Source organism: Pan troglodytes, chromosome 2 (assembly GCF_028858775.2).
Source record: "Pan troglodytes isolate AG18354 chromosome 2, NHGRI_mPanTro3-v2.0_pri, whole genome shotgun sequence".
NCBI lineage: Eukaryota > Metazoa > Chordata > Mammalia > Primates > Hominidae > Pan > Pan troglodytes.
Genome location: NC_086015.1, coordinates 56,237,664 through 56,261,109, shown reverse-complemented (window position 1 = coordinate 56,261,109; position 23,446 = coordinate 56,237,664). Strand labels below are relative to the sequence as shown.

At 48.0% G+C, this 23,446-nt stretch overlaps 1 protein-coding gene and 1 pseudogene across 6 annotated transcripts; both read right to left on the bottom strand.

Annotated features, from left to right (window-relative positions):
• Positions 1-1,644: 1,644 nt before the first annotated feature.
• On the bottom strand, positions 1,645-17,876 carry ALAS1 (5'-aminolevulinate synthase 1). Of its 6 annotated transcripts, none has more exons than XR_010155599.1 (11): positions 17,701-17,876; positions 16,497-16,727; positions 13,205-13,432; positions 11,927-12,076; positions 11,024-11,246; positions 9,912-10,096; positions 9,184-9,363; positions 7,689-7,853; positions 4,165-4,672; positions 3,535-3,697; positions 1,645-1,935 (listed from the first exon to the last, which is right to left on the bottom strand). XR_010155599.1 is itself a non-coding variant. In XM_516501.7 (11 exons), the coding sequence occupies exons 2-11, from the start codon at positions 16,693-16,695 to the stop codon at positions 1,775-1,777; spliced, it is 1,923 nt and encodes a 640-aa protein (XP_516501.2). In that variant the 5' UTR covers positions 16,696-16,727; positions 17,701-17,873; the 3' UTR covers positions 1,645-1,774. The 6 variants fall into 6 exon arrangements, 5 of the variants coding, with proteins under 5 accessions (XP_516501.2, XP_009443860.1, XP_054537902.1 ...); XM_516501.7 differs by having other exon boundaries at positions 4,404-4,672; positions 17,701-17,873; XM_009445585.2 differs by having other exon boundaries at positions 4,404-4,672; positions 16,497-16,716; positions 17,701-17,873.
• A 3,296-nt stretch (positions 17,877-21,172) lies between these two features.
• Positions 21,173-22,812, bottom strand: LOC745716 (fructose-bisphosphate aldolase A-like; annotated as a pseudogene).
• Positions 22,813-23,446: the final 634 nt, after the last annotated feature.

Here is a 23,446-nt window from a genome sequence, read left to right as displayed (position 1 = left end):
ACAGGCTGGGATTACAGGCATCAGCCACCATGCCCACCATGCCCAGCCTGAATTTAGAATTTAACCGGATTGTGACTGGAAGACCCAGGAAAGTTTTCTGCAGGGTAGGGACATGATCTGATTTTATTTTTAAAAGATCTCTCCAGCTGCTCTTGGGGTGAGTTGGGCAGATGCCATATGGTGGCATGACGAGGGTGGCGGCAGAGGAGGGGATGAGACGTGGCCTGGCCTGAGATGCACTTCAGAGGTGGAACTTACAGGACTTGCTAGTAGTGTGCATGTGAGGGAAAGGGCTGATTTCCACAGGAGAGGTCTGGGTGCCTGGGCAGATGATAAGGCAAGAAGAAGACCAGGCAGCGAGGGGCAGGAGACCCGGGGTGCCCTCCGTGCCTGTGTGGTTGGAGGTACCTGTTTGACACCCAGGCAGAGATGGCAGTGCACAGATGCAGCTGAAAGCCCAGGCTGCGAGAGATTCTGTGGGGTGGGGGAGTTGAGTACAGTTAAGAGACGAGCCTGGTGGGGCCGTCAACATTCACAGGAAGGCCCACCCAAATGGAACAAGAACTGCTCATGGGGCAGGGGGAAAACAATCGGCAGAGGTTAGTGGCACAGACGCTTAGAGGAGAAGCTTCAAAAAGGCCAAGGACAACCACTGCAAATACCACTGAGATCCACCAAAGGAAGACAGAACTGGCCACCGGACTTGGCAAGATAGAGACAGATGTGAGAGACTAGCAGCCTTCCTAGAGAACAGGGATGAAAGGGCAACTGCTTAGAACAGGGGCAGCACAGAAGGGCAGGGGCAGCAAGAAGGGGGTCTAGACAGAGAGAGCTTATTTTTCAGAAGGGGGACAAAGCCTCTGCAGGCCAAGGAGGATGAACCAGCAGAGGGGGAGAAATTCTGCAGCAAAGAGATGGCTGCAGGACCATGCAAGAAACAACAGGACCTGAAATACAAACGGAGAGAGGCAGGATGAGGAGCACAAACCCCTCTGCCTTTGCTGGATGGGACACAACTACAGGTGCAGGAAGCTGACAGGCTGGAGGACAGGGTGGTGACAGACAAGCCAGTCTTCTGACGCCCAGACTTTCACAGGGAAGAATGGGGTCAAGGCAGTAGCTGAAAGGGAAAGTCAGGGGGAGGCAGCTGTAGCAGGACTGCTGGGCAGCACTGACTATCCATTGAAGATGTGAAGTGAGAAGTTTAAAGTGAAACCGGCCGCCAAGGTGGTGTCACTCTTTCAAAACTGTTCAGTTGCCGGGTGCGGCTGGGTCAGCCACTGGATACAGTAGGCATTAAGGAGGTAGCAGGGCTCAAGCAGTGGGAGGTTCTGCTGCTCCTCCTCTGAAGCCATTACCAGAGCTCCAGTACTTGATTCAGTTTATTCATTCCTAGAATACAGACTGAACTTAAAGGGATGATGACAATTATTATTTTTTATTTCAGAGGCGGTCTTGCTGTCACCCAGGCTGGAGTGCAGTGGAGCAATCATGGCTCACTGCAGCTTCAAACTCCTGGCCTCAAGTGATCCTCTTGCTTTGGCCTCCCAAGTGTTGTGATTACAGGTGTTAGCCACTGTGTCTAGCCAATGAAGAATTTTATCCAGTAGCCAATAGCAGAAAGAACCACCATTTAAGCAAGAATTTATTTCCAGGACTATGTTTTTACTATAGATTAAAATTTAATATAACTTAATTCACATATAAAGACAACTCTGAAGACTATCTGGATATGATAATGGCCTGGGGTTAAGTGAAATAATTGAGGTCATGCTCAGGCCTGAGCAGATACCAACTTGCTCAAGCCTGAGAAATAGGACTTCTCTCTTTCACTCATCACTTCAAAATGCAGTGGCCTCCTGCAGAAGTTGCACTCAGCTGAGGAATGAGGCTTCAGTTCCAGCCCCACTTGCTTCCACGTGACTAGCAGATTCTCTGAGGAGAAACAGTTTTTAAATATTAAAGGGAGTAATATACACAAGAGAAATGAAAACATATGTCCACACAAAAACTTGTACACAAATGTTCATAGCAGCATTATTCATAATAGTTAACAAGAGAAACAACCAAATGTCCACCAATAGACGGATAAACAAAATGTGGTAAATCTGTACAATGGAAGGTTATTTGGTAACGGAAAGAAATGAAGTGCTGATGAATGCTACAGCATGGATGAGCCTTGGAGACATGATGCTGGAAGAAGGCAGACACAAAGGAGCACAGGCCGTATGATTCCACTTAGACACAAGGTCCAGAAAAGGCAAATCCATAGAGACAGAAAGAGCCGTGGTTGACAGGGGCTGGGGATGGGGAAAAGAGGAGTGACTCCTAATGGGTAGGGGCTTCTGAGGTGATGAAAATGTTCTAGAATCAGATAGAAGTGATGGTTGCATAACACTGGGAGTGTACTTAAAAATCATAGACTTGGATACTTTAAAAGGGTGAATTTTATGGTATGTGAGTTATATCTCTACGGAGATAAGGCTTTTATAAAAATTTTAAGGCTTTTATAAAAATAAATAAAGAGAAAAATAAAACCCAGAGTTGGGCTTGATTTCACAGGCCTGTAGGGAAGAAGCTGCTCCAACACTGCCACGTGACAGTTTAAACCCAGCATTTCCAACAGAACAGAGAGCCTGTGAGGAAGCTGAGCCACGCTGGGCGGGCTTGGGAGGGCAATGTACCTTCGAGGCAGAGGTGACCTGTGGCTAATAGCCCCGTTCCGTCTCTGCCTTTAGGTTGGACATGGGTGGAGCAATATAGAACCACGGGGCAGTTGAAAATATTGAGCAATTCCTCTTATCAGAGGCGATTAGGTGTGGGGTTATTCAAGGATTATACAACATCATGGAGTAGAGGGCAGTGGTGAAGACAAATGTGAGGTGGACTCCGGAGGGCCAGCGGGGACTCAAGCCTTCAGAGGCCTCTTCTCCCTGCAAGTCATTACCGTGCATCCTTCAGCCACGTAGACAAGGGGGCACTGGAAACACTGAGCGGATTCCCAGGCTCCCTCAGAGCTCCCAAAATGACTCTCCACCCTCTTGATGTGAATCAGACAATAAATAACTTTTAGGGTTTTGAACCATTTGAGGGCATGCTTAGTTACTTGGAAAAAGAAGAAACAGGCCGGGCACCATGGCTCACACCTGTAATCCCAGCACTTTGGAAGGCTGAGGTGGGTGGATCACCTGAGGTCGGGAGTTCGAGACCAGCCTGACCAACATGGAGAAACCCCATCTCTACTAAAAATACAAAATCAGCCAGGCGTGGTGGCGCATGGCTGTAATCCCAGCTACTCAGGAAGCTGAGGCAGGAGAATCGCTTGAACCTGGGAGGCAGGGGTTGCGGTGAGCCGAGATTGTGCCATTGTACTCCAGCCTGGGCAACAAGAGCGAAACTCTTGTCTCAAAAAAAAAACTAAAAAAAGAAGAAGAAACAAATCTGAATGCCTCTGAAGGGCTTCAATTATAAACACTGCAAAGACAGCTTTATGCAACTCCTCAGTGAGGCACCAGCAGCTCCCCAGGTACTCACCAAGGAAGTAGTTCATCATCTGGGGTGTGTGGTGAGGGGTGGGGGCAATCCGTAGGAGCTCTTCTCCCCGGGGCACCGTAGGGTAATTGATTGCTTGCACGTAAATGTTATGTCTGCTCATTAGTTCATCACAGACTTCTGTGTTTTTAGCAGCATCTGCAACCTAAGTTCAATGAGAGCAGAAGGTAAGGTCACAACAGGAAGGACTACCTCTTAGCAGAGATCCTAACGAACGCAGTCCCCACAACGCTCAGGCTCAAGACCAGACTGTAGCAACACATGCAAGCTTGGGGCAGAGGGAAAGCGCTGCCCAAACACCTGTCATTTAAAAGGAGCCAGTGTTGTTTCGTGAACACCAGGGAACCAAAACCTTATTAAAAAGAAATACATTTTTAATCAGAAAACACTGGTTCTGTTCGTACCAGCAGACTCTCATACCCAGGATGTATAATCTAGATTCAGTTATACTAGCTGTATTCATTACACTAATTCAACTGTGACATCAACAGTGCTACCATTTGTAGTGGGAAGGGCAAAACCTATTTTGAAATTTACTAAGTAGAAAGCCATACTTCAAAGCTGGCCAAGCTCAGGCTTCTGGAGCTTTCTAGATATAAGCTCTGTGTTTACCCTGTTAAGGTCAGTGCTCCGGAGAGGGAACTTCTGCCCCAGCCTGCCGGGTTCAAAGGCTTTCTTCTCTTGGTGAAGTCAGCCAATGGCGGAAACATGACAGAGGGTGGCTGGCTACAACCCCTGCCCTGGCAGTCACCCCGCTCAAGCCCAACTTCAGGAAGGTATGAAGCAGAACATCCGTACATCATGTGTAGAGGCACACCCCACGGCAAGTCCAATCAGAGACAGGCCATTACCCGCACAGGGATGATGTGGCTGGGGCAGTGGACAACAGGGAGGCCGGCATCCATTAGCATCTGTCTCATCAGTTTGACGTTGCGCTGGTGCTGGCGGCGAAGCACCCGTCCCTCAGCGCTCTTCAGGATCCGCACAGACTCCAGGGCTCCAGCCAGCAGCATGGGTGGCAGAGAGGTGGTGAAGATGAAGCCAGCAGCATAGGACCGTACGGTGTCAATCAGAGAACTCGTGCTGGCGATGTACCCTCCAACACAGCCAAAGGCTTTGCCTGGGAGGAGATAGCTTCATTAATTACAGCAACAGCTGTAAATTGCTCTAAATGGACACAGCAAGGTGTTGTGGAGCCTCAAAGCACTGACTTTTCTCCTTATCTTTTTAATTTGTTCCTGGACTGATTGGAGTAGTCATGCACCACATTAATGATGTCTCAGTCAATGACGACCACATATATGATGGTGGTCCCATAAGATTATAATACTGTATTTTTACTGTACCTTTTCTATGTTTAGGTATGTTTAGATACACAAATACCATGGTGTTGCCAACAGTATCCAATACAGTAACATGTTGTACAGGTTTGCAGCCTAGGAGCAATACGCCATACCACAAAGCCTAGGTGTGCGGTAGGCTATATAATCTAGGTTTATGTAAGTACACTCTATGGTGTTTGCACAATGATGAAATCGCCTAGTGATGCAATTCTCAGAACACATCCCCCATCGTTAAGCAATGCATGACTATAAAAGGATATCTAATCTTCCTTTTTTTTTTTAGAGACAGGGTCTTGCTCTGTCACCCAGGCTGGAGTGCAGTGGCATGATCATAGCTCTCTGCAGCCTCAACCTCCTGGGCTCAAGTATTCCTTCCGCCTCAGCCTCCCAAGTAGCTAGGACAGGTGTACACCACCATGCCTGGCTGATTTTTTAAATTTTTATTTTGTGTAGAGAGGAGGCCATGCTTCGTTGCCCAGGGCTGGTCTCAAACTCCTGGGTTCAAGTGGTCCTCCTGTATCAGCCTCCCAAAGTGCTGGGATTCAGGTGTGAGTTATCGTGCCTGGCTACTCACTTTTAAAAGGGTAAAAACGCTAAGGAAAGTTACAAAAGGGTCTTGCCCAAAGTCATATGGCCAAGCTGGTGTCTAACCAGGATCAAAATGCGGGTCTTCCAATCAGATCTGACACCTCAGTGACTGGTCCCAGTGTGCCCAAATACCCTGCTGCTGCCTCCCTTCCCACCATCTTATTCTCCTTTCCCTTTCTCACCCAGGCTTGCTGCTCTGACAGCCAGCACAGCTCCACTCCCCATGGCTGCACTGCATGTGCTCTTTGGAACAAGACTGGCTCTGCAGTGCTTGTACCATCCTCCCACAGGGAACATTATCCCAGAGGCTGGAATTTTACCCAGCTAAGGCATTAACTGTTTTGGTGTGACTGGTGTTATTTCCTACTTAAGAACAAAACTCTTGACAATTAATGCATTAGGATTGATTTAGGGCCAGACTTGGTTTTCAATTCTCATTGAGTCCTTTTGTGTGATCTACATCTCAAGTTTCAGGATTAAAAACTCCAGAAGAGGCCAGGTGCAGTGGCTCACACCTATAGTCCCAGCACTTTGGGAGGCCGAGGTAGGCAAATCACTTGAGCTCAGGAGTTAGAGACCAGGCTGGCCAATATGGTGAAACCCCGTTTCTACTAAAAATACAAAAATTAGCCAGGCATGCTAGCGCACACCTGTAGTCTCAGTTATTCAGGAGGTTGAGGTGGGAGGATCACTTGAGCCCAGGAGGTGGAGGCTGCAGATGAGCTGTGATCACACCTGGGCACAGAGTGCGAGCCTGTCTCAAAAAACAAAAAGAACTCCAGAAGAGTCTTCATAGATCTTAACATTACATTCTATAATTAATGTTTTTGCTAAAACCACATGCAAAGCTGGGTTGGTTCAATCTCCTATGGTATAAAGTTTCTCTCTCCAGCCTTTTCCATCTCACAATGACCATACCTTCAAAGAGCCCACATCAGGAGACATCCTTAAAAGAAAAGAGCTTCTGGCCGGGTGTGGTGGCTCACGCCTGTAATCCCAGCACTTTGGGAGGCTGAGGTGGGCAGATCACGTGGTCAGGAGATTGAGAACATTCTGGCTAACACGGTGAAACCCCGTCTCTACTAAAAATACAAAAAATTAGCCAGGCATGGTGGTGGGTGCCTGTAGTCCCAGCTACTTGGGAGGCTGAGGCAGGAGAATGGCATGAACCCGGGAGGTGGAGCTTGCAGTGAGCTGAGATCGCGCCACTGCACTCCAGCCTGGGCAACAGAGTGACACTCCGTCTCGAAAAAAAAAAAAAAAAGAAAAGAGCTTCTTGAATTAAGACACATGATCAGGTGTTTTTCTCCCGGTAGTGGTTCCACCCTTAGAACTCTCAGGCTTTCTGGGTCTGCACTAGGTTCTCATACCCCTTGACAGTGCTGAAGGACGCTTTTTAAAAAGCCTGCCCTTCCTTTACCAAGCATAGGCTATAAACTGGCATTTTAGCTAACTGCTAGATGGGTTTCCAACTGCCTTACCCACTTCTGAAGGCTTAAAAAAAATTCTTCAAATTTATGTAATTTTCATCTCTTTAGGGTTCTCATAGGTTCTCAGAGGGAATGTCTATAATAACTGTTTGCATACAACTTATTTACCTTCTCCACATAAATTCTGATTCAGGTCCTATTGTTTTCTCCATTATATTGATGATGAAACTGAGGTATAGAAAGGTTAACTACCAACTCAAGGTCACACAACTAGTGAGGTGGCAGGGCTCCAAAGTCTAGCTCCCATCTACCACGAGACATAGCCTCTGTATGAGGAAGAGCAGAGGAAAACCAGGATGAATTAGAATGTTCCCACGTGGCAGGCACGGAGTTCAGCACTTCACAACACCTGAACCTAACAAGTGCTCCAGGAGAAAAGTACTAGAATTCCTTTTTCTTTTTAATTAAGAACAGCCTGAGGCACAGAGAGTACAGGCTCTTGCCATGGCATGGGGCTAGACCTACAACTATGTCTGAAATGAGCTCAGATGGCAATAAATGGTCTATCTGTGTGTTAGGCTGTGGGATTTACTTTGATTCTAAGAGCCATGCCTCCATGACCCAAGGGATTCCACTAAGCTGGGCCAAAAGAAAGAGTGGCCCAGGCTTCATATGCTGCCAGGCTGTCTCCTCACCTGATCCCAGTTAGACTAGTTAGTCCTTGGCCTTGTTAGGATAATGGAATTTTAGTGTATGTAATACAATGTATACATACCAAGTGTTCCAGAAATGATGTCCATTTTTGGCATGACTCCATCCCGATCCCCAATCCCTCCGCCTCGAGCCCCATAAAGCCCCACTGCGTGGACCTCATCCACGAAGGTGATTGCTCCAAACTCATGGGCCACATCACACAGCTCTTCCAGTGGGCACACTGCCCCTGAGGAAAGACCAGAGACTGCTCTGAAGAGCTTTTGCCGCTTCAGAAATTTCTGTTTTGGTTAGAGTCAGAACAACGTAAACTTCTATTCTAAGGTATCATTTTCAATATTGGAAAGAAAATGAACTTCCTCTAATTTCTAGGTTACCTGGGGTCCCAGAGCCTAGTAAAAGCCAGAATAGAAAATCCACTTTCACCCAAATCTATTAGAAAAAAGTCCACCAATTACAAATCTTGGCAGAATGCAATACTACACAGCAATAAAAAAAGAATGAGACCATGTCCTTTACAGCAATACGGATGGAGCTAGAGGCCATCCTAAGTGAATTAATACAGGAACGGAAAAACCAAATATCGCTCTCACTTATAAGTGGAAGCTAAACATTGAGAACACATAGACACAAAGAAGGGAACAACAGACACCAGGGACCGACTTGAGAGTGGAGGGTAGGAGGAGGGTGAGATCAAAAACTACCATTGGGTACTATGCTTATTACCTAGGTGATGAAATAATTGGTACACCAACACCCTGTGACACATAATTTACCCATATAATAAACCCGCACATGTACCCACTGAACCTAAAAGTTGGAAGAAGAAAAAAAAAATCCTGGCAGAAAGGAAAAGAAAATTAAAAAACACAACAGGCCGGGCACGGTGGCTCACGCCTGTAATCCCAGCACTTTGGGACGCCAAGGTGGGCGGATCACAAGGTCAGGAGATTGAGACCATCCTGACTAACACAGTGAAACCCCGTCTACTAAAAATACAAAAAGTTAGGCCAGGTGCGGTGGCTCACACCTGTAATTCCAGCTCTTTGGGAGGCTGAGGCAGGCGGATCACAAGGTCAGTAGATCAAGACCATCCTAGCTAACATGGTGAAACCCTGTCTCTACTAAAAATACAAAAAATTAGCTGGGCGTGGCGGCAGGCGCCTGTAGTCCCAGCTACTCAGGAGGCTGAGGCAGGAGAATGGCGTGAACCCAGGAAGTGGAGCTTGCAGTGAGCCGAGATCACGCCACTGCACTCCAGCCTGGGTGACAGAGCGAGACTCCGTCTCAAAAAAAAAAAAAAAAAAAATTAGCCAGGCGTGGTGGCAGGCGTCTGTAGTCCCAGCTACTCGGGAGGCTGAGGCAGGAGAATGACGTGAACCCGGGAGGCGGAGCTTGCAGTGAGTCGAGATCGCACCACTGCACTCCTGCCTGGGCAACAGAGCGAGACTCGGTCACAAAAAAAAAAAATTAAAAAACACAACAAAACACCATACTTTTAAAGAGTTCAGGCCTAGTTTTTCATCTTAGGTTTCAGAGGAACCTCTATCCACACTTACCATCCATTGAATGGACAGTTTCAAATGCCACAATCTTGGGGACTGAGGGGTCAGATCTTTGCAGCAGTTCTCTGAGATGGCTGACGTCATTGTGGCGGAAGATGTACTTTGGCACTCGGCTGTTTCGAATCCCTTGGATCATGGAGGCATGGTTCCCAGAATCAGAGTAAATCTCACAGCCTAAGACAACAAAAATGCTATTTATTGCCATGTGCATCGAAGACAAATTATTTCCTAGAGAGAGACAACAGACTTTTCCTTGGAAATGATGCTTTGAAAATGCCTAGTAGGAAAAAGACACTGTGTGCCAGTTTCTTCCTGGCAAAATAACTAGTTAGTGCTTCCCTTGTGAGAAGGCCCAAAGGTGTAGAATAACCTTGTGGCAGGCAATTAATCTGCTCTTAAATCTGACTGCCTCACTCCAAACTCAATCAAGAGCTAACTAAATGATTAAGAGACTTCTCCAAAGGATCATCTTAGAATACAAAACATATTTGAGGCAATTAGCTCAAGGATGAGACATTTCAAGTTTGAATTTTCACTGGTATCACGTTCTCCTGGAACCCATAATGTACAGTCAGCATTTCATGCTTGACCCCAGAACAAATGCCCAGATAGGATTATGATTTTCAATTGAGAGGTTCTGGTAAGGCTTCTTTGTTGCCAATATTCTTGTTATTACTAAGAAACCCAAAAAACTCGAAGGCACCCATGCCAGGCTTCCTTACCTGGCATCATCTTAGCCAGGGTGAAGAGGGTTGAGTCATTGGCCACAAAGCACGAGGAAAACAAGAGTGCGGCATCTTTCCCATGGAGGTCTGCCAGCTCCCGCTCTAAGTCCACATGGAATTTACTAGTTCCAGAAATATTTCTAGTACCACCTGCCCCAGCACCATGTTGTTTCAAAGTGTCCCTGTTTAAAAATACAAACAAACAAAACCAGAAAATAAAGCTCATGGTTCTAAACACCATGTGGATTTTTTCCCCTTTCTAGGATCCAGGAGACTGAAACATGTTGATGTAGCAACTCTCTCACTGTGAAACCTGGGGTCAGAAATTTCAACTGATTTCATCTTCAGACTAGGTGGGAGAAGGTGTCAATGCTAGGGTGATGATACCTCCAGGAATCATCAAGAACAAGTGTTCATTTAACAGTCAGTAAGTGCTTGGTATTAGCTGAGTTTCTTTTCTAAGAAACTAAGGTTTATTTTCTGAGAAACATTATTCTTTCCAATAACATGTTAGCTTAAGAAAAAGCAAACTCTAGAGGGACATCCTGGATGGTGGTTACCCTCTGCAAGCCAGTCATGTAATGTTTGGATATATCACTATCATTAAACCTCAAACCGGGACCCTCTTTAGCAAGCCTTTGGAGAATCTGGCAAGCAACTCTCTCCAGCATCCCTAGGATGGTGAGCCTCCTGAAGGACGAGTGATGGGATCTACCATCCTTTTTAACATGTCTTTTGGAGTAGCTTTTTCTCTAGCGCTGCTAGATTCGTATTTCTCCACTCACAGCCACAACCAAGGATGTCTCTGTGAAAGACTGCCTGGTGTTAAAGGCACACTCACTTGCAGAGTGATAGAAAGTGGACTGACATGTGTGGTCATTGAGCCTATAAGCTTGAACCCTCACAAGTTAAGGGGCTCCAGCAGCTACCTGCATATTAGAGTTCCTTTAAAAGTAATCTGTAGATATTTTTCAGAAGCTAAGAATAGTATTTTGCTATGGCACACTTTCAGCTACTGAATGTTCCCTTCATAAAAGATCCAACCCCTATACATCATCATTGGCTTGCCAAATAACAACAGTAATATTTGAAAGCCAAGGGCTACTTACATAACTGCCCCACACACCCGTGGGTGGCGACTCATTCCTAGGTAGTCATTACTGCACCAGACTGACACTTGCTTTTTGGTGATGAGGGAGTCTGAATAGTCATCTGCCATGGGGAAGATGTGTGCTCGCCGGTTCACAGTTTTAAAAACTCGATAGGTGTGGTCATTCTTTTTCTCATCAATTTTTTTCTCAAAGAAACGATCATACTGAAAAGTGGAAACAGCTAAAAATTGAACAAAAGACAGTACAGAATGATGGTTGTGAAACACAGCTGCGTTTTGGTGAAATACAACAAGTCTCAGCTTGGCAACTGAGGGAGATCCTGGGCAGGTTATTTGATGTCCTCATCTTGTAAGTAAATAAGACTGTATGTCGTGTTTGGCTCAGTGCCATGTGTAGACGGTAAGTATTAAAGGACAGAAGGCAGGCTACCAACAGCACCTGTAGTCACCACAACCAAAAGCACCTGCTCACGCAAGCAAGGGATATGGCTTTCAAGCCTCAACTCACCATACATTTTTTTGTTTTTCCTAGAGACAGAGTCTCTGTCTGTCATTCAGGCTGGAGTGCAATAGCGTGATCATAGCTCACTGAACCTTGAAGTCTTGGGCTTAAGCAATCTTCCTACCTTAGCCTCCTGAGTAGCTGGGACTATAGATGCAAGCCATCATGCCTGGCTAATTAAAAAAATTGTTTTTGTAGAGATAGTGTCTTGCTATGTTGCCAAGGCTGGTCTCAAACTCCTGGCCTCAAGTGATCTTCTCCCGCCTCAGCCTCCCAAAGTGCTGGGATTACAGGTATGAGCTACTGTGCCCAGCCTCACCATGCAATTTTATATTTAATCTAATGTACATTTAAATTATAAATTCTCTTCTACATCAGGCAAATAACAATGAGACTTACATTTTGGCAAGTTATCTTGAAGAAGATGAGACACTCTTTCTGGTCTTTGCTTTTGCATGATGTCCTGGAAGTTCTTCAGCAGTCCACTGGGATCCCCTCCATCGGTTTTCACACTAACCACACTGGGGCCTGCTGAGGTTTCAGCAACCTCTGGAACAAAAGTAACAAGAAACAAATGGGACCAACTTTCTATTCTGAGTTCACAATATCTTCCAAACATATTGTCAAAAATGGCTTATGGCCTAGTTCACAAAAAAGGCCAAGCATAACCAAAGTTAGTTATAACTGAGTGTACAAAGCATCTCTTCTATTTTAGTTACTGTAATGGCAGACTCTTGGTGTTGTTTTCAGAGCTACTGGCCAGCTTTAATGAACAATAAAGTCCAAAGCTTTCTTGCTGGTTGGCATGTCTTATTCACCCCACTACATCCCCACCCCAATCCTAATCTCAATTTTCTGTGTTTTTTTTTTTGAGACAGAGTCCCATTCTGTCACCCAGGCTGGAGAGCAGTGGCACGATCTCGACTCATTGCAACCTCTGCCTCCTGGGTTCAAGCGATCCTCCCTCCTCAACCTCCTGAGAAGATGGGACTATAGGCATGTGCCATCATGCCCAGCTAATCTTTGTATTTTTGGTAGGGATGGGGTTTCCCCATGTTGGCCTGGCTGGTCTTAAACTCCTGGCCTCAAGTGATCCACCTGCCTTGGCCTCCCAAAGTGCCAGGATTATAGGTGTGAGCCACTGGGCCTGGTCCTAATCTCAATTTTCTTCATAGAAAACAATTTTGGCCATATGCATAATTTCTGCTGGTTAGGCTTTTGGGGAGCCTTGAGTTCTCTGCAGATATAGCCACACCTATATATTGTGGAGTTAAGGTTGCAATTCAATGACCATCAGTAAGACACACAGCTTGGGAGCCCTAGGACCAGCACTTACTGCAGTAAAACCATTGTTTTCTATCTTTATCCTAGCAGATGATGGGAAAGACCAAAGGGACAAAAGGCAGCTGGTGGCAGCTCAAGACTGCAGGTTATTTTCAGAAATTAAGTAGTAACTATAAAAGCTGGTCACATCTTACACACGCACCAGAAAGAAAGTCCCACTTTCGCAATACAGTCCCTTGACTGTCTATCTTGAAGACCTTCCTCTCTGGCCCTAAAAGAGGAAGGTGTTTCCATAAATACTGCCCTAATAATAGCTCATACACAAATCTGAGGGCCCAAAAGAACTAAAAGGACCCCTTCACTACCACTAATGGTTCACAACTCATCTCTTACCTTTCCTCACGGCATTCATTTCCTGCACATCCTCCTGAAGCTCAAGACTGGCTTTGCAGAAGACACTGCTGCCTCTCTGATTCATCTGTGCTGCCAGGAAAGGGCATTTGCTTGCAGTGCCCTGGCTTGTGGCAGGCAAGGGGTGTCCAGACGGAAGCTGTGTGCCATCTGGGCTCTGCTGGGATCCATCAGGAGTCTGTTGGACCTTGGCCTTAGCAGTTTTGTCTTCTGAGGGAGGAAATGGAAAAAGTGAAGCATCAGATCTGGTTGCACAGTATGTAAGAAAACCACTTATTTCTTTCTTTTATTGCCTCAAAGATAAACTTAATACTTACTCTACCCCACCATCCAGACACAAGTGTTTTTTTTGTTTTGTTTTGTTTTTAAGATGGAGTCTTGCTCTGTACCCCAGGTTGGAGTACAGTGGCACAATCTTGGCTCACTACAACCTCCACCTCCTGGGTTCAAGTGATTCTCATGCCTCAGCCTCCCAAGTAGCTGGGGTTACAGGTGTGCGCCACCATGCCTGGCTAATTCGTGTATTTTTAGTAGAGATGGGGTTTCACCATGTTGTCCAGGCTGGTCTTGAACTCCTGACCTCAGGTTATCCACCTGCCTTGGCCTCCCAAAGTGCTGGGATTATAGGCGTGAACCACTGCACTCAGCCACAAGCTTATTTTTATTAGGTTCTGCTAATCTCTCTAGTTTTTCATCTGCTTCACAGGAAACAATGCGTCTATGAAGAGTTAACTGGCACATTCCAGTTGCCTCTTAAACCCACAGTATTTCTCGTCATAAATCCAAAAGAGTACCATTTTCTAGTTTTAGACAACCCGGAATCCTTGAGTTGGATCATTTCCAGTAATTTCTACCCCAACTACACTCAGCTTATTTTATGAGAGGACACACTCTGTAAGGTAACGGGAAATATTCACACACATTTTTTTCTCTGCTAACATTTTCCTTTCCTTTTTTTTTGAAACAGGATCTCACTCTGTCAACCAGGCTAGAGTGCATGGTGCAATCATAGCTAACTGCAGCTTTGACCTCCAGGCTCAAGTGATCCTCTCACCTTAGCTCTCCAAGTAGCTTGGACTGCAGGTGTTCTACTGCGCCCAGCTAATTCTTTTTATTTTTTATTTTTTGTAGAGACGGAGTCTTGTTATGTGGCCCTAGCTTCTATCAAACTCCTAGGCTCAAGCAGTCCTCCCGCCTCAGCCTCCCAAAGTGCTGGAATTACAGGCATGAGCCACCACATCCTGTCTCTGCTGACATTTTCTAAACAGATTCTTGACAAAGAGGCTTGCTGTTGCTTAACATAAAAGCTATTGGTTTTCATCTAAACAACAGAAATTAGACTAAGACTTAGGTCTTTAGATTGCTAATAAAGTAAGAAAAAATAGGGGTATATCACATTCACATACCTCATCTACTTTCTCATCTAAATTCATCAAAGTCTGCTGACTAAACACAGTTGGCTGGTAATTATCCTTCTAGTTACAGTGACTTCCCTCTCCCCTTGAGCAAATTCATTCACCTTCTTTCTAGAAAAGTCTTTCTTCATCATTCTGGAACACTCCTGTGAGTCACTGGCTAGCCTTTCCTATAACTTGGGTAAAGTGTCTCAATACAGTTTTCATTAAAATCTTCTATAACGGAAGGCCAAAAAAATTATTTTGAAGTTAATTTCATTTATTATAAAAGTAATACATACTCATTAAAGTCTAGAAAAAGAAAAAAATCCTATCATTTAAAACATAGCCATTGCAAGCATTTTGGTAAAAAAGACATAACTAACTCTTGAAAATAAACCCTACAAAGGATTAAATCCTTTCTGCTTAAAGAAAAACAAACTTATTTTCTTACAAGCCCACACCCAGAGAACACGCCTAAGAAAAACCTGTAAAATATTCTCTAGGATTAAGTGGAACCTGAAAAGCTTTGTTCTCTCCTATCAGAAGCAGAGCAAACTAAATTCAACTCTAGTCTCTTTGTTAAAAACAACAACAACAAATGTATATACAAATAAAGATACATGGCATGATCTCAGCTCACTGCAACCTCTACCTCCTGGGTTCAAGCAATTCTCATGCCTCAGCCTCCCAAATAGCTGGGATTACAGGCGTACACCAACACATCCAGCTAATTTTTGTATTTTTTGTAACAGTGGGGTTTCACCATGTGGCCAGGCTGGTCTCGAACTCCTGGCCTCAGGTGATCAAACCACCTCGGCCTCCCAAAGCGCTGGGATTACAGGAGTGAGCCACTGCACACAGCCAAGATAAATTGGTTTTTAAAAATCACTAATAAATACTGTACAATTTCACTTATATGAGGTACTAGAATAGTCAAATTCATAGAGACAGAAAGCAGAATGGTGGTTGTCAGGGGTTGGGGAGAGAGGAATGGAGAGTTACTGTTTGATGGGTATAGAATTTCAGTTTGGGAAGATGAAAAAAGTTCTGGAGATGGATGGTGGTGATGACACAACAATATGAATGTACCACTGAACTGCACATTTTTAAGTGCTTAAAATGGTAATTTTTCTTGGGCATTTTACCACAACAGAACAAAAACTTTTAAGAAAAAAAAAATCACTACTTTAAAAAGCCAAAGGGGCCGGGCACGGTGGCTCACGCCTGCAATCCCAGCACTCTGGGAGGCTGAGGCAGGTGGATCATTTGAGGTCAGGAGTTTGAGACCAGCCCGGCCAACAAGGTGAAACCCTACTAAAAGTACAAAAATTATCTGGGCGTGGTGGTGCATGCCTGTAATTCCAGATACTTGGAAGGCTGAGGCAGGAGAATCACTTGAACCTGGGAGGTGGAGGTTGCAGTAAGCCGAGACTGCATCACTGCACTCCAACCTGGGCGACAGAGCAAGACTCTGTCTCAAAAAAGAAAAAATAAATAAATAAAAAGCCGAAGGCCAAATGTTTAATGAGGGAAATTAGAAGGCTAAATGTTTAATGAGGGAAATTAGAACATTCCAATTTAATATTTATGTGAACGAGGCACTGAGGAAACACTAAAACCCCTATAGACACTAACATGCAATCCAAAAACCTGTAATGTGCAACACTGGCCACTGTTTCACCTTTAAAGATGGAAAAGCTAAAAGTGCCTACCCTTGGGGTGACAATCGTATGAGATAATCTGTGCTCAGAGCCCAGCCTGCACATAGCAGCCCTCTGTGAGTGAGTGTGACCCTCACCACCACTGTGGGGACTGCTTCTAGTCTACCAATGAGCACAAACACCCGTACCTGCTCCTTCATTGTCAATGACACTTACTCTCACTGGCCGGAGGGGTTTCTTTGATCTGTTGGTAGTGTACTGCTGCAGTGGACAATGCCCGAGGGGCTGGCTTGGCCCCAACTTCCATCATCTTGGGGCAGTTTTGGGCATAGAACAACAGAGATTTGCCTGCTTTCTGCAGAAAGGCCTGGGGGACTCGGGATAAGAATGGGCAGCGGCGAACAACACTCTCCATGTTCAAGAAGTATGCTGGCTCCTGTGGAAAGACTGATGAAGAGTGACATCAACAGTTGTTAATAATCAGGCAAATATCACTGCAAGCTCACTGGATTCAGGTGTCAACTGCAGTTTATATAAAGGGTACCCTGGAATACTAACACTTCTCCCTCAAAAATGCCTAAGGACAGCACTGATGTGAGCTAAGGAATGGTGACCACACTTTACCCGGGCCACCAACTTCTTCATTCCCCAGCGCTACACAAAGGCACCTGCAAAGCAACTTCACCAAATGAAGTAAATACTGACAGTACATAATCAAGGGGGCGGAAGGATGAGGGAAAAGTCAAGAACAGGTTTGGGAGGCCAGAGGTTTCTTAGGGAGATGCACAGTGCAGATAAGACATCTTGGCTTACATCTAGGTGGAGAAGGGATGGTGGGGAAGAAGCCACTCATCCATCCAGGCAGGGAAGACTCTTAGGGATCCTGACTTTCTCCTGGTCCCCACATCCCCTAAACCCGAGGAAGGGGTCCAGCGGGGTCCCGAGTCCCTGAAGCAAGGATTCCTCCGTGGTCGTGTCCCCACAGCGGGAAGAACTGGGCATAACTGAGAAAGGAGGGGCACAAATGAAGGTAGGGGTATGAGGGCCAGCGCCTTGGGCCTCACTGGGGACGCGCAGGGGCTTATAAAGTCGAGAGAGTTGAGTCTGGAGAAAGAAGGCAGTCCTCCGGCAGTGGGGGTCAGAGGTGACCCGCGGTCGAGGTCTCGAGAATGACGGGAGGGGTATGAGAAGGGAATTCTAAAGCGGCGGGTTCAACCGGGAATAGCCGGAAGGGGCCGAAAGGGGGAAACTGAGGCGGCCGTCTAGGCAAAAGATCTGGAGGATAAACGCTGACCTCAAGGCGGCGGGTGACTGGGACAGTGGGGGATGGGGTCCCAGCACCCAGGGCAGCGGTGCCACGGCTGGCAGGACACCCCGGGGCTTCCTCGGCCGGCGCCGCACCTACTGCGCGGGCCCTCACCTGCGCTGAGGACTCTGCAGAGGCGGCGGCGAAGGAGACGGGCACTCAAGTCGAGAAGTCCAAACGAAACGCTCGTTGCCCTTGTCCGGGAGCAGCCTCAGGCCGCGATCGCCGGCGCCTTAATATACAGCGGGAGTGACCGCTGCGCATGCGCCTTGGGCGCTGCCTTCTTCCGCGCAGGCGCGCCGCGTAGCCCTCGGCGAGCCGGGGGGCGGGGCAGAGAGGCCCACTTCTTGGGCTCTGCGGATATCGGTGCTGCCGGGGATTCCCCGGCTCGCCTGCAGGGAGGAGGAAGCGCTAGGCGGTGGGCGGACGAGGTCTCTTTTCCCGACCTCATCCTGCACCCTCGTGCTGCCTCCCCACCAACTACCCTGGGCTTCAGAACCCTACGCCCCAATTGAGTATAAAATGGCAAGGTCGAGGCGAGGTGCCGCTAGGGCCAAGTTGGGGGCTACAGGTTTGTTAAGCTGGGTGTCTTGGACATGGAGGAAGAAGGAGATCCAAGGGGTTCTGGGCCGGGGTGTTAAGCAGGATCCATCCCACCTGCGGCTTGCTTTGGAAACTGTGAACAAGGGCTTCCCGGAGGAGGTGGAGCTGGCTATATCGCCCACAAATGGAGTGGTCCTGGCAGGATGCGGAAGAAGCGGGACACTCAGCTGTGGCACTTTCTGGTCTAAGATGATCCAGAGGGGACAGAGGAACAGGGCTAGGGTGGAACCCATCCACTCCACAGCTCTGAGCACTTGGGGAGGAGGGGAAGGCACAGGGCCTGACAATAGTTAGCGTGTAACAAATATTAGCCACTATTTTTATTTTCCATCCAGGGTTGTCTGAAGCCCCTTGCTGGCCACCCTGGGCACCAGCAGGGTGGCTTAGGCCTCCATGCCAAAGGTCAGCGTTGGGCCATACCTCCATTGAGTTTCCCGGGTACAACACATAAAGTGTAGGGCTTGGCAAACCCGTCTCAGGAATGTCAGTCTGGTTTCCTTGCCCCACACCCTTCCCAGCTTGGCTTGGGCTGTGTTGGGCTGGGCCTGTGCCAGGCTCAGAGGTACTCTCCTCCATTCTTGAGGAAAGGGCCTTTGAGGGTATTCCTTTCCCAGCTGAGCATTAACAAGAGGGACAAAGTCCAGAATGATGGTGACCAGGGTGTGTCCAGGTACTTTGCATTTCTGTCTCTGAGCACCCAGCTGGCTGCAAGGCAGGTGAGGTGAGTCTCCACCTTCAGAGGAGGCACCTGGGTTCAGAGTGGCAGTGGGACCAGTCCAGGATGAGGGCTTTGGTCTGAGAGCTCGAGACCCAGTTCTGTGCCATTCAGCCAAGAGATCCTGGGCAGTGCCCATCACCCAGAGAAGATGAGAGAGAAAAGGTCAGCACTTGGACTTGGACCCAAGTGCAGCTGGAAGTGGGAACAGAATAAGGATGATATTGAGTGCTTTGCTCATCTTTGGGCCTTGCTTTCCTTATCTGGGCAATAGGATCATAATCCCTGAAATGCCTGCCTCACAGGTTGTTTTTGTTGTTGTTGTTATTTTGTTTGTTTGTTTGAGACAGAGTCTCCCTCTGTTGCCCAGGCCGGAGTGCAGTGGCACAATCTCGGCTCACTGCGACCTCTGCCTCCCAGGTTCAAGCGATTCTTCTGCCTCAGCCTCCTGAGCAGCTGGGATTACACCACCACGCCCAGCTAATTTTTGTATTTGTAGTAGAGATGGGGTTTCACCATGATGGCCAGGCTGGTCTTGAACTCCTGACCTCAAGTGATCACCCTCAGCTTCCCAAAGTTCTGGGATTATAGGCATGAGCCACTGCGCCTGGCCCTCACAGGGTTTTTTGGGGGGTGATCAGAGGCAAAGCCAAAGCAGAAAGAACTGGATAGTGGAGTTGGGCATGGGTTTCAAACCCAGCTCTGAATCTTACTTGGCCATAGACTTGGGCAGGCCACAACCTCTTCAAGGCTTGGTTTCCTGATTTGTAAAGCTCTCCCAGCCCTGCCACTTGTGGCTGGCAGGAGGGTCAGGTGAAGTCCTGTATTTCAGAGGTTTATTGTTTAAACCAGCCAGTCCCTAGCCCTCTGGGAGTTTCCTGTTTAATATAGAGAAAGATTGGGAAACAAGGCCGACTCACATGGAAAGTGAAATAGAGTGTTGTAAGCAACTCCAGATGGAGGAAGAGGAGGAGGCTATTACTCCAACAGGCGCTGAAAGAGGAGGATCCCAACCACGAGGAAGGCTTCCAGAAGAGAAGCGGGTGCTGGTTGGAAGGGTGGATCTACATGCGACTGGGAGACTGTGGGTGAAGCCTTGGATGGAAAAGGCTCAGCCCTGTGGGGGTGGTGGTTGGGGGGTCAGCGTGAGTCAGCCCAAATAGCTGGGCAACGGGAGTATGGTCAGGACCTGACGCCAAGAGGTCAGACCAGAAAGGCCCTAAATGAGCCACGGGGTTTCCCAGTGTCAGGGCCCAAAGAACCACCCCCAGGGTACCGGTCAAAAAGCAGATTCCTGTGCCACACTCCTTTGATTTTGACCCAGAAATCTGCATTTTAACCAGCTCCCCTTTCTGATGAGGTAAGGGTGAGGTATCTTGGCATATGTTTCTTGAGTGGTTCAAGGTTTGAGACCTTGAAGAGCAAGGCGTAAGCCATGAGTTCTAGTCCTAACTCTGAGATCTTGAGCAAATTGCCTCATGCCCTAAATCTTAGTTTTTGTGTCTGTGAAATGAGAATGACCCCACCTGCCTCAGTGATGAGTCTGGGTGGGCACTATTCTGCTCCAGTTGTGATCCTTCGGGGCCTCTTCTTTCCCCCTCCGCCCCCTCCTCCTCTTCTTCTTTCTTTTTCTTCTTTTCCTTCTCCTTCTTCGCCTCTCACTCCTCCCTTGTCCTTCCCTCCTTCCCCATCTTCTTTTCCCTTTCTCTCCCTTTTTCTCTCTCCCTTACCCCTCCCTCCCTTTTCCCTTCTTCCCTCCTTCTCCCTCCCTCCCTTCCTTCTCAGAGCTACAGTATAAACTCATCTTATCACTCGCTCTGGCCCTGGGCAGCTGGAGTTGAGGCAAGGTCAGGCCCCATCCCAGAGATGACGCTGGGGACTTTTTTCCCTCCCACCCAGTCTGCATCATGGTCATCATTACCATCACTATCACCGTCAGGGGCTGCTGCACATAGTACCCACCCAATGGTCAAGGCAAAAGGAAAATGTCAACCCCAGCCCCTAGAATTCCCCCTTTTTATTCTGGGCCCCAGGAACTATTTTTATTTTTATTTTTATTTTTTCTCCCTTAAATAGCTGTTTATTAGCAATGTGCTAGAAAGGGTGATGGAGTTAGCATTCACAGACAACACACACCGCTGTCACGAGGGAGGCAAGAGCGAGGGCAAGCCAGCCTGGAGCCCCGAGGAGGAGTCCCCCTCTTCAAGAGAGCGTGGGAGGGGACGGGGCCTGGGGTGTTGGGGGGCAGCCTGGGAACACCTCCGCTTACTAGGCGTGGTTAAAGATGAAGAGGGACTCACTGGCAGCAGCCCCGGCCTGACCGCTTGGAGTATACTTTCCTTGACAGGCGTGGCTATCTGCCAGGGCTCACTTGACATACTCCTTCTGCACAGCCTTCAGGTTCTCCTTCTTCCTGCCCCAGGCCTTCAGGGCAGAGGCCTGCAGGGCTCAGCTATATGAGAAGGTCAGGCCCCAGGGCTTCAGGAGGGGGCACTTGTTAATGGCATTGAGGTTGATGGACACTTCCTTGCTCTGGCCTCCAGACAGGAAGGTGATCCCAGGGACAGTGGGGGGCACTGTGCAGTGCAGCACTTAGTTTTTGTGTCTGTGAAATGAGAATGACCCCACCTGCCTCAGTGATGAGTCTGGGGTGGGCCCTGTTCTGGCCCAGTTGTGATCCTTCTAGGCCGCTTATTCCCCAGAGTGTAGTGCTTGTGACAGTTGCCATGGCAGTCTCCTCATGAGAAAACTTCTGGATGCAGGCATGGCCTGGGGTGACCATATTGGACTTCAGCAAGGTGCCTTCCAGGTAGATGTCATGGTCACTCAGAGCCTTGTAGAGCAGCCACACCTTCTCGGTTACATACTGGCAGTACTACAAGTCATGGTCCCCACTGGGGAGGATCCTCAGGCTCCACGATGAGCACAATGCCATTCTGCTGGCAGATGCTGGCATAGTGGGCCAGGACATTGACACACTGGCATTTTCTCTTTTCTCTCTTTCTCTCTTTCTTTCTTTCTTTCTTTCTTTCTTTCTTTCTTTCTTTCTTTCTTTCTTTCTTTTTCTTTCTTTTCTTTCTTTTTCTTTCAAGACGGCGTCTCACTCTGTCACCCAGGCTGGAGTGCAGTGGTACAATCTCAGCTCATGCAACCTCCGTCTCCCAGGTTTAAGCGATTCTCCTGCCTCAGCCTCCCAAGTAGCTGGGACTACAGGTGTGTGCCACCACGCCTAGCTCATTTTTGTGTTTTTAGTAGAAATGGGATTTCACCATGTTGGCCAGGCTGGTCTCGAACTCCTGACCTCAGATGATCCACCTACCTCAGCCTCCCAGAGTGCTGGGATTACAGGCGTGAGCCACCGCGCCCAGCTGATGTTGGCATTTTCAATGATGGCGAGGGCTGAGGGGGTGTGTTTCCCAATCTTCAGCACATGATGCCACTTGGCAAAGTGGGCTCCATCCTTCTTGTATGGGGCACAGCGCTCAGACAGCCCATCCAGCCCTTGGGTGGTGGTCTCACCATTTGCCCTTTCCAGGGGTACCACCCCCTTGTCTACCTTGATGCTCACAACATTGCCCTTGGATTTGATAACTTGGGGGAAGGGACGCCCATCATCCGCCTTTTGGTACAGCGTCTCATGGAAGAGGATGACACCCTTGATGCAGGGGTTCACGCGGTTGTCAGCTGTCAGCCACAGCTGGCGGTAGAAGCACCGGTTCTCCTCGGTATTCTCGGTGCCAATGGACTGCAGCCACTTGGCAGTGCTCCCAGTGGACTCATCTGCAGCCGGGATGCCCTTGCCCAGAGCTACGATGCAATGAGTGATGTCAGACAGCTCCTTCTGCTCCGGGGTCAGCAATGGATATTGGTAGGGCATGGTACTGGTGTTAGCAAGTTCTGGCACAGGAGAGGGGTGGGTTTGCAGGGTGCGACGGTGGAGGGTGGCAGGCGGGCGAGTGGACTCAGGGAGAGAACGCAGCACTCATCACCAGGATCCCTTCTCCCAGGAACTATTTTTAGCAGCACTCCTCCAAGAAGGTGAGGTAGCACAGTCTTGGCAAACCTGCTGCTTTCTTCTGGGCCTCAGTTTCCACATCTGTCAGTCAAGCAAGAAATCTTGCATCCTTCTCAAAGAGACCCCAGGTGGACATAGGACAGCTCCAACCTGTGCTGCTGCTGCTCCTTGGGGTGTCAGTGCCCTTCTATACAGTGGTAGATGGGGGCCAGCCGCACACAGTGGGTAGAGGATCTGGAAACAGCCCAGCTCTGCCCTGAACAGTTGGAGGCATGAGCTCCAGTTTACCATGATGGGGCCCAGGAGCCACCATGTGAGATGGAATTTCGGGGTTGGCAGAGCAAAAGGGTTCTGAGGTCTCTGGCGCTGGCCTTGTCCTAACCCTGTCTTTGGAATCCCGTTAGACTGTGGTTGCAGAGCAAGGGGTGAGCTCTGGTTTGTGAGAAGAGAGAGAGGGGCTGGAGTGGAGCAAAGCCAATAAATGCTTCAGGAGATAGGTCTGGAGTGGGGGGTGCTTTGCAGGGAGC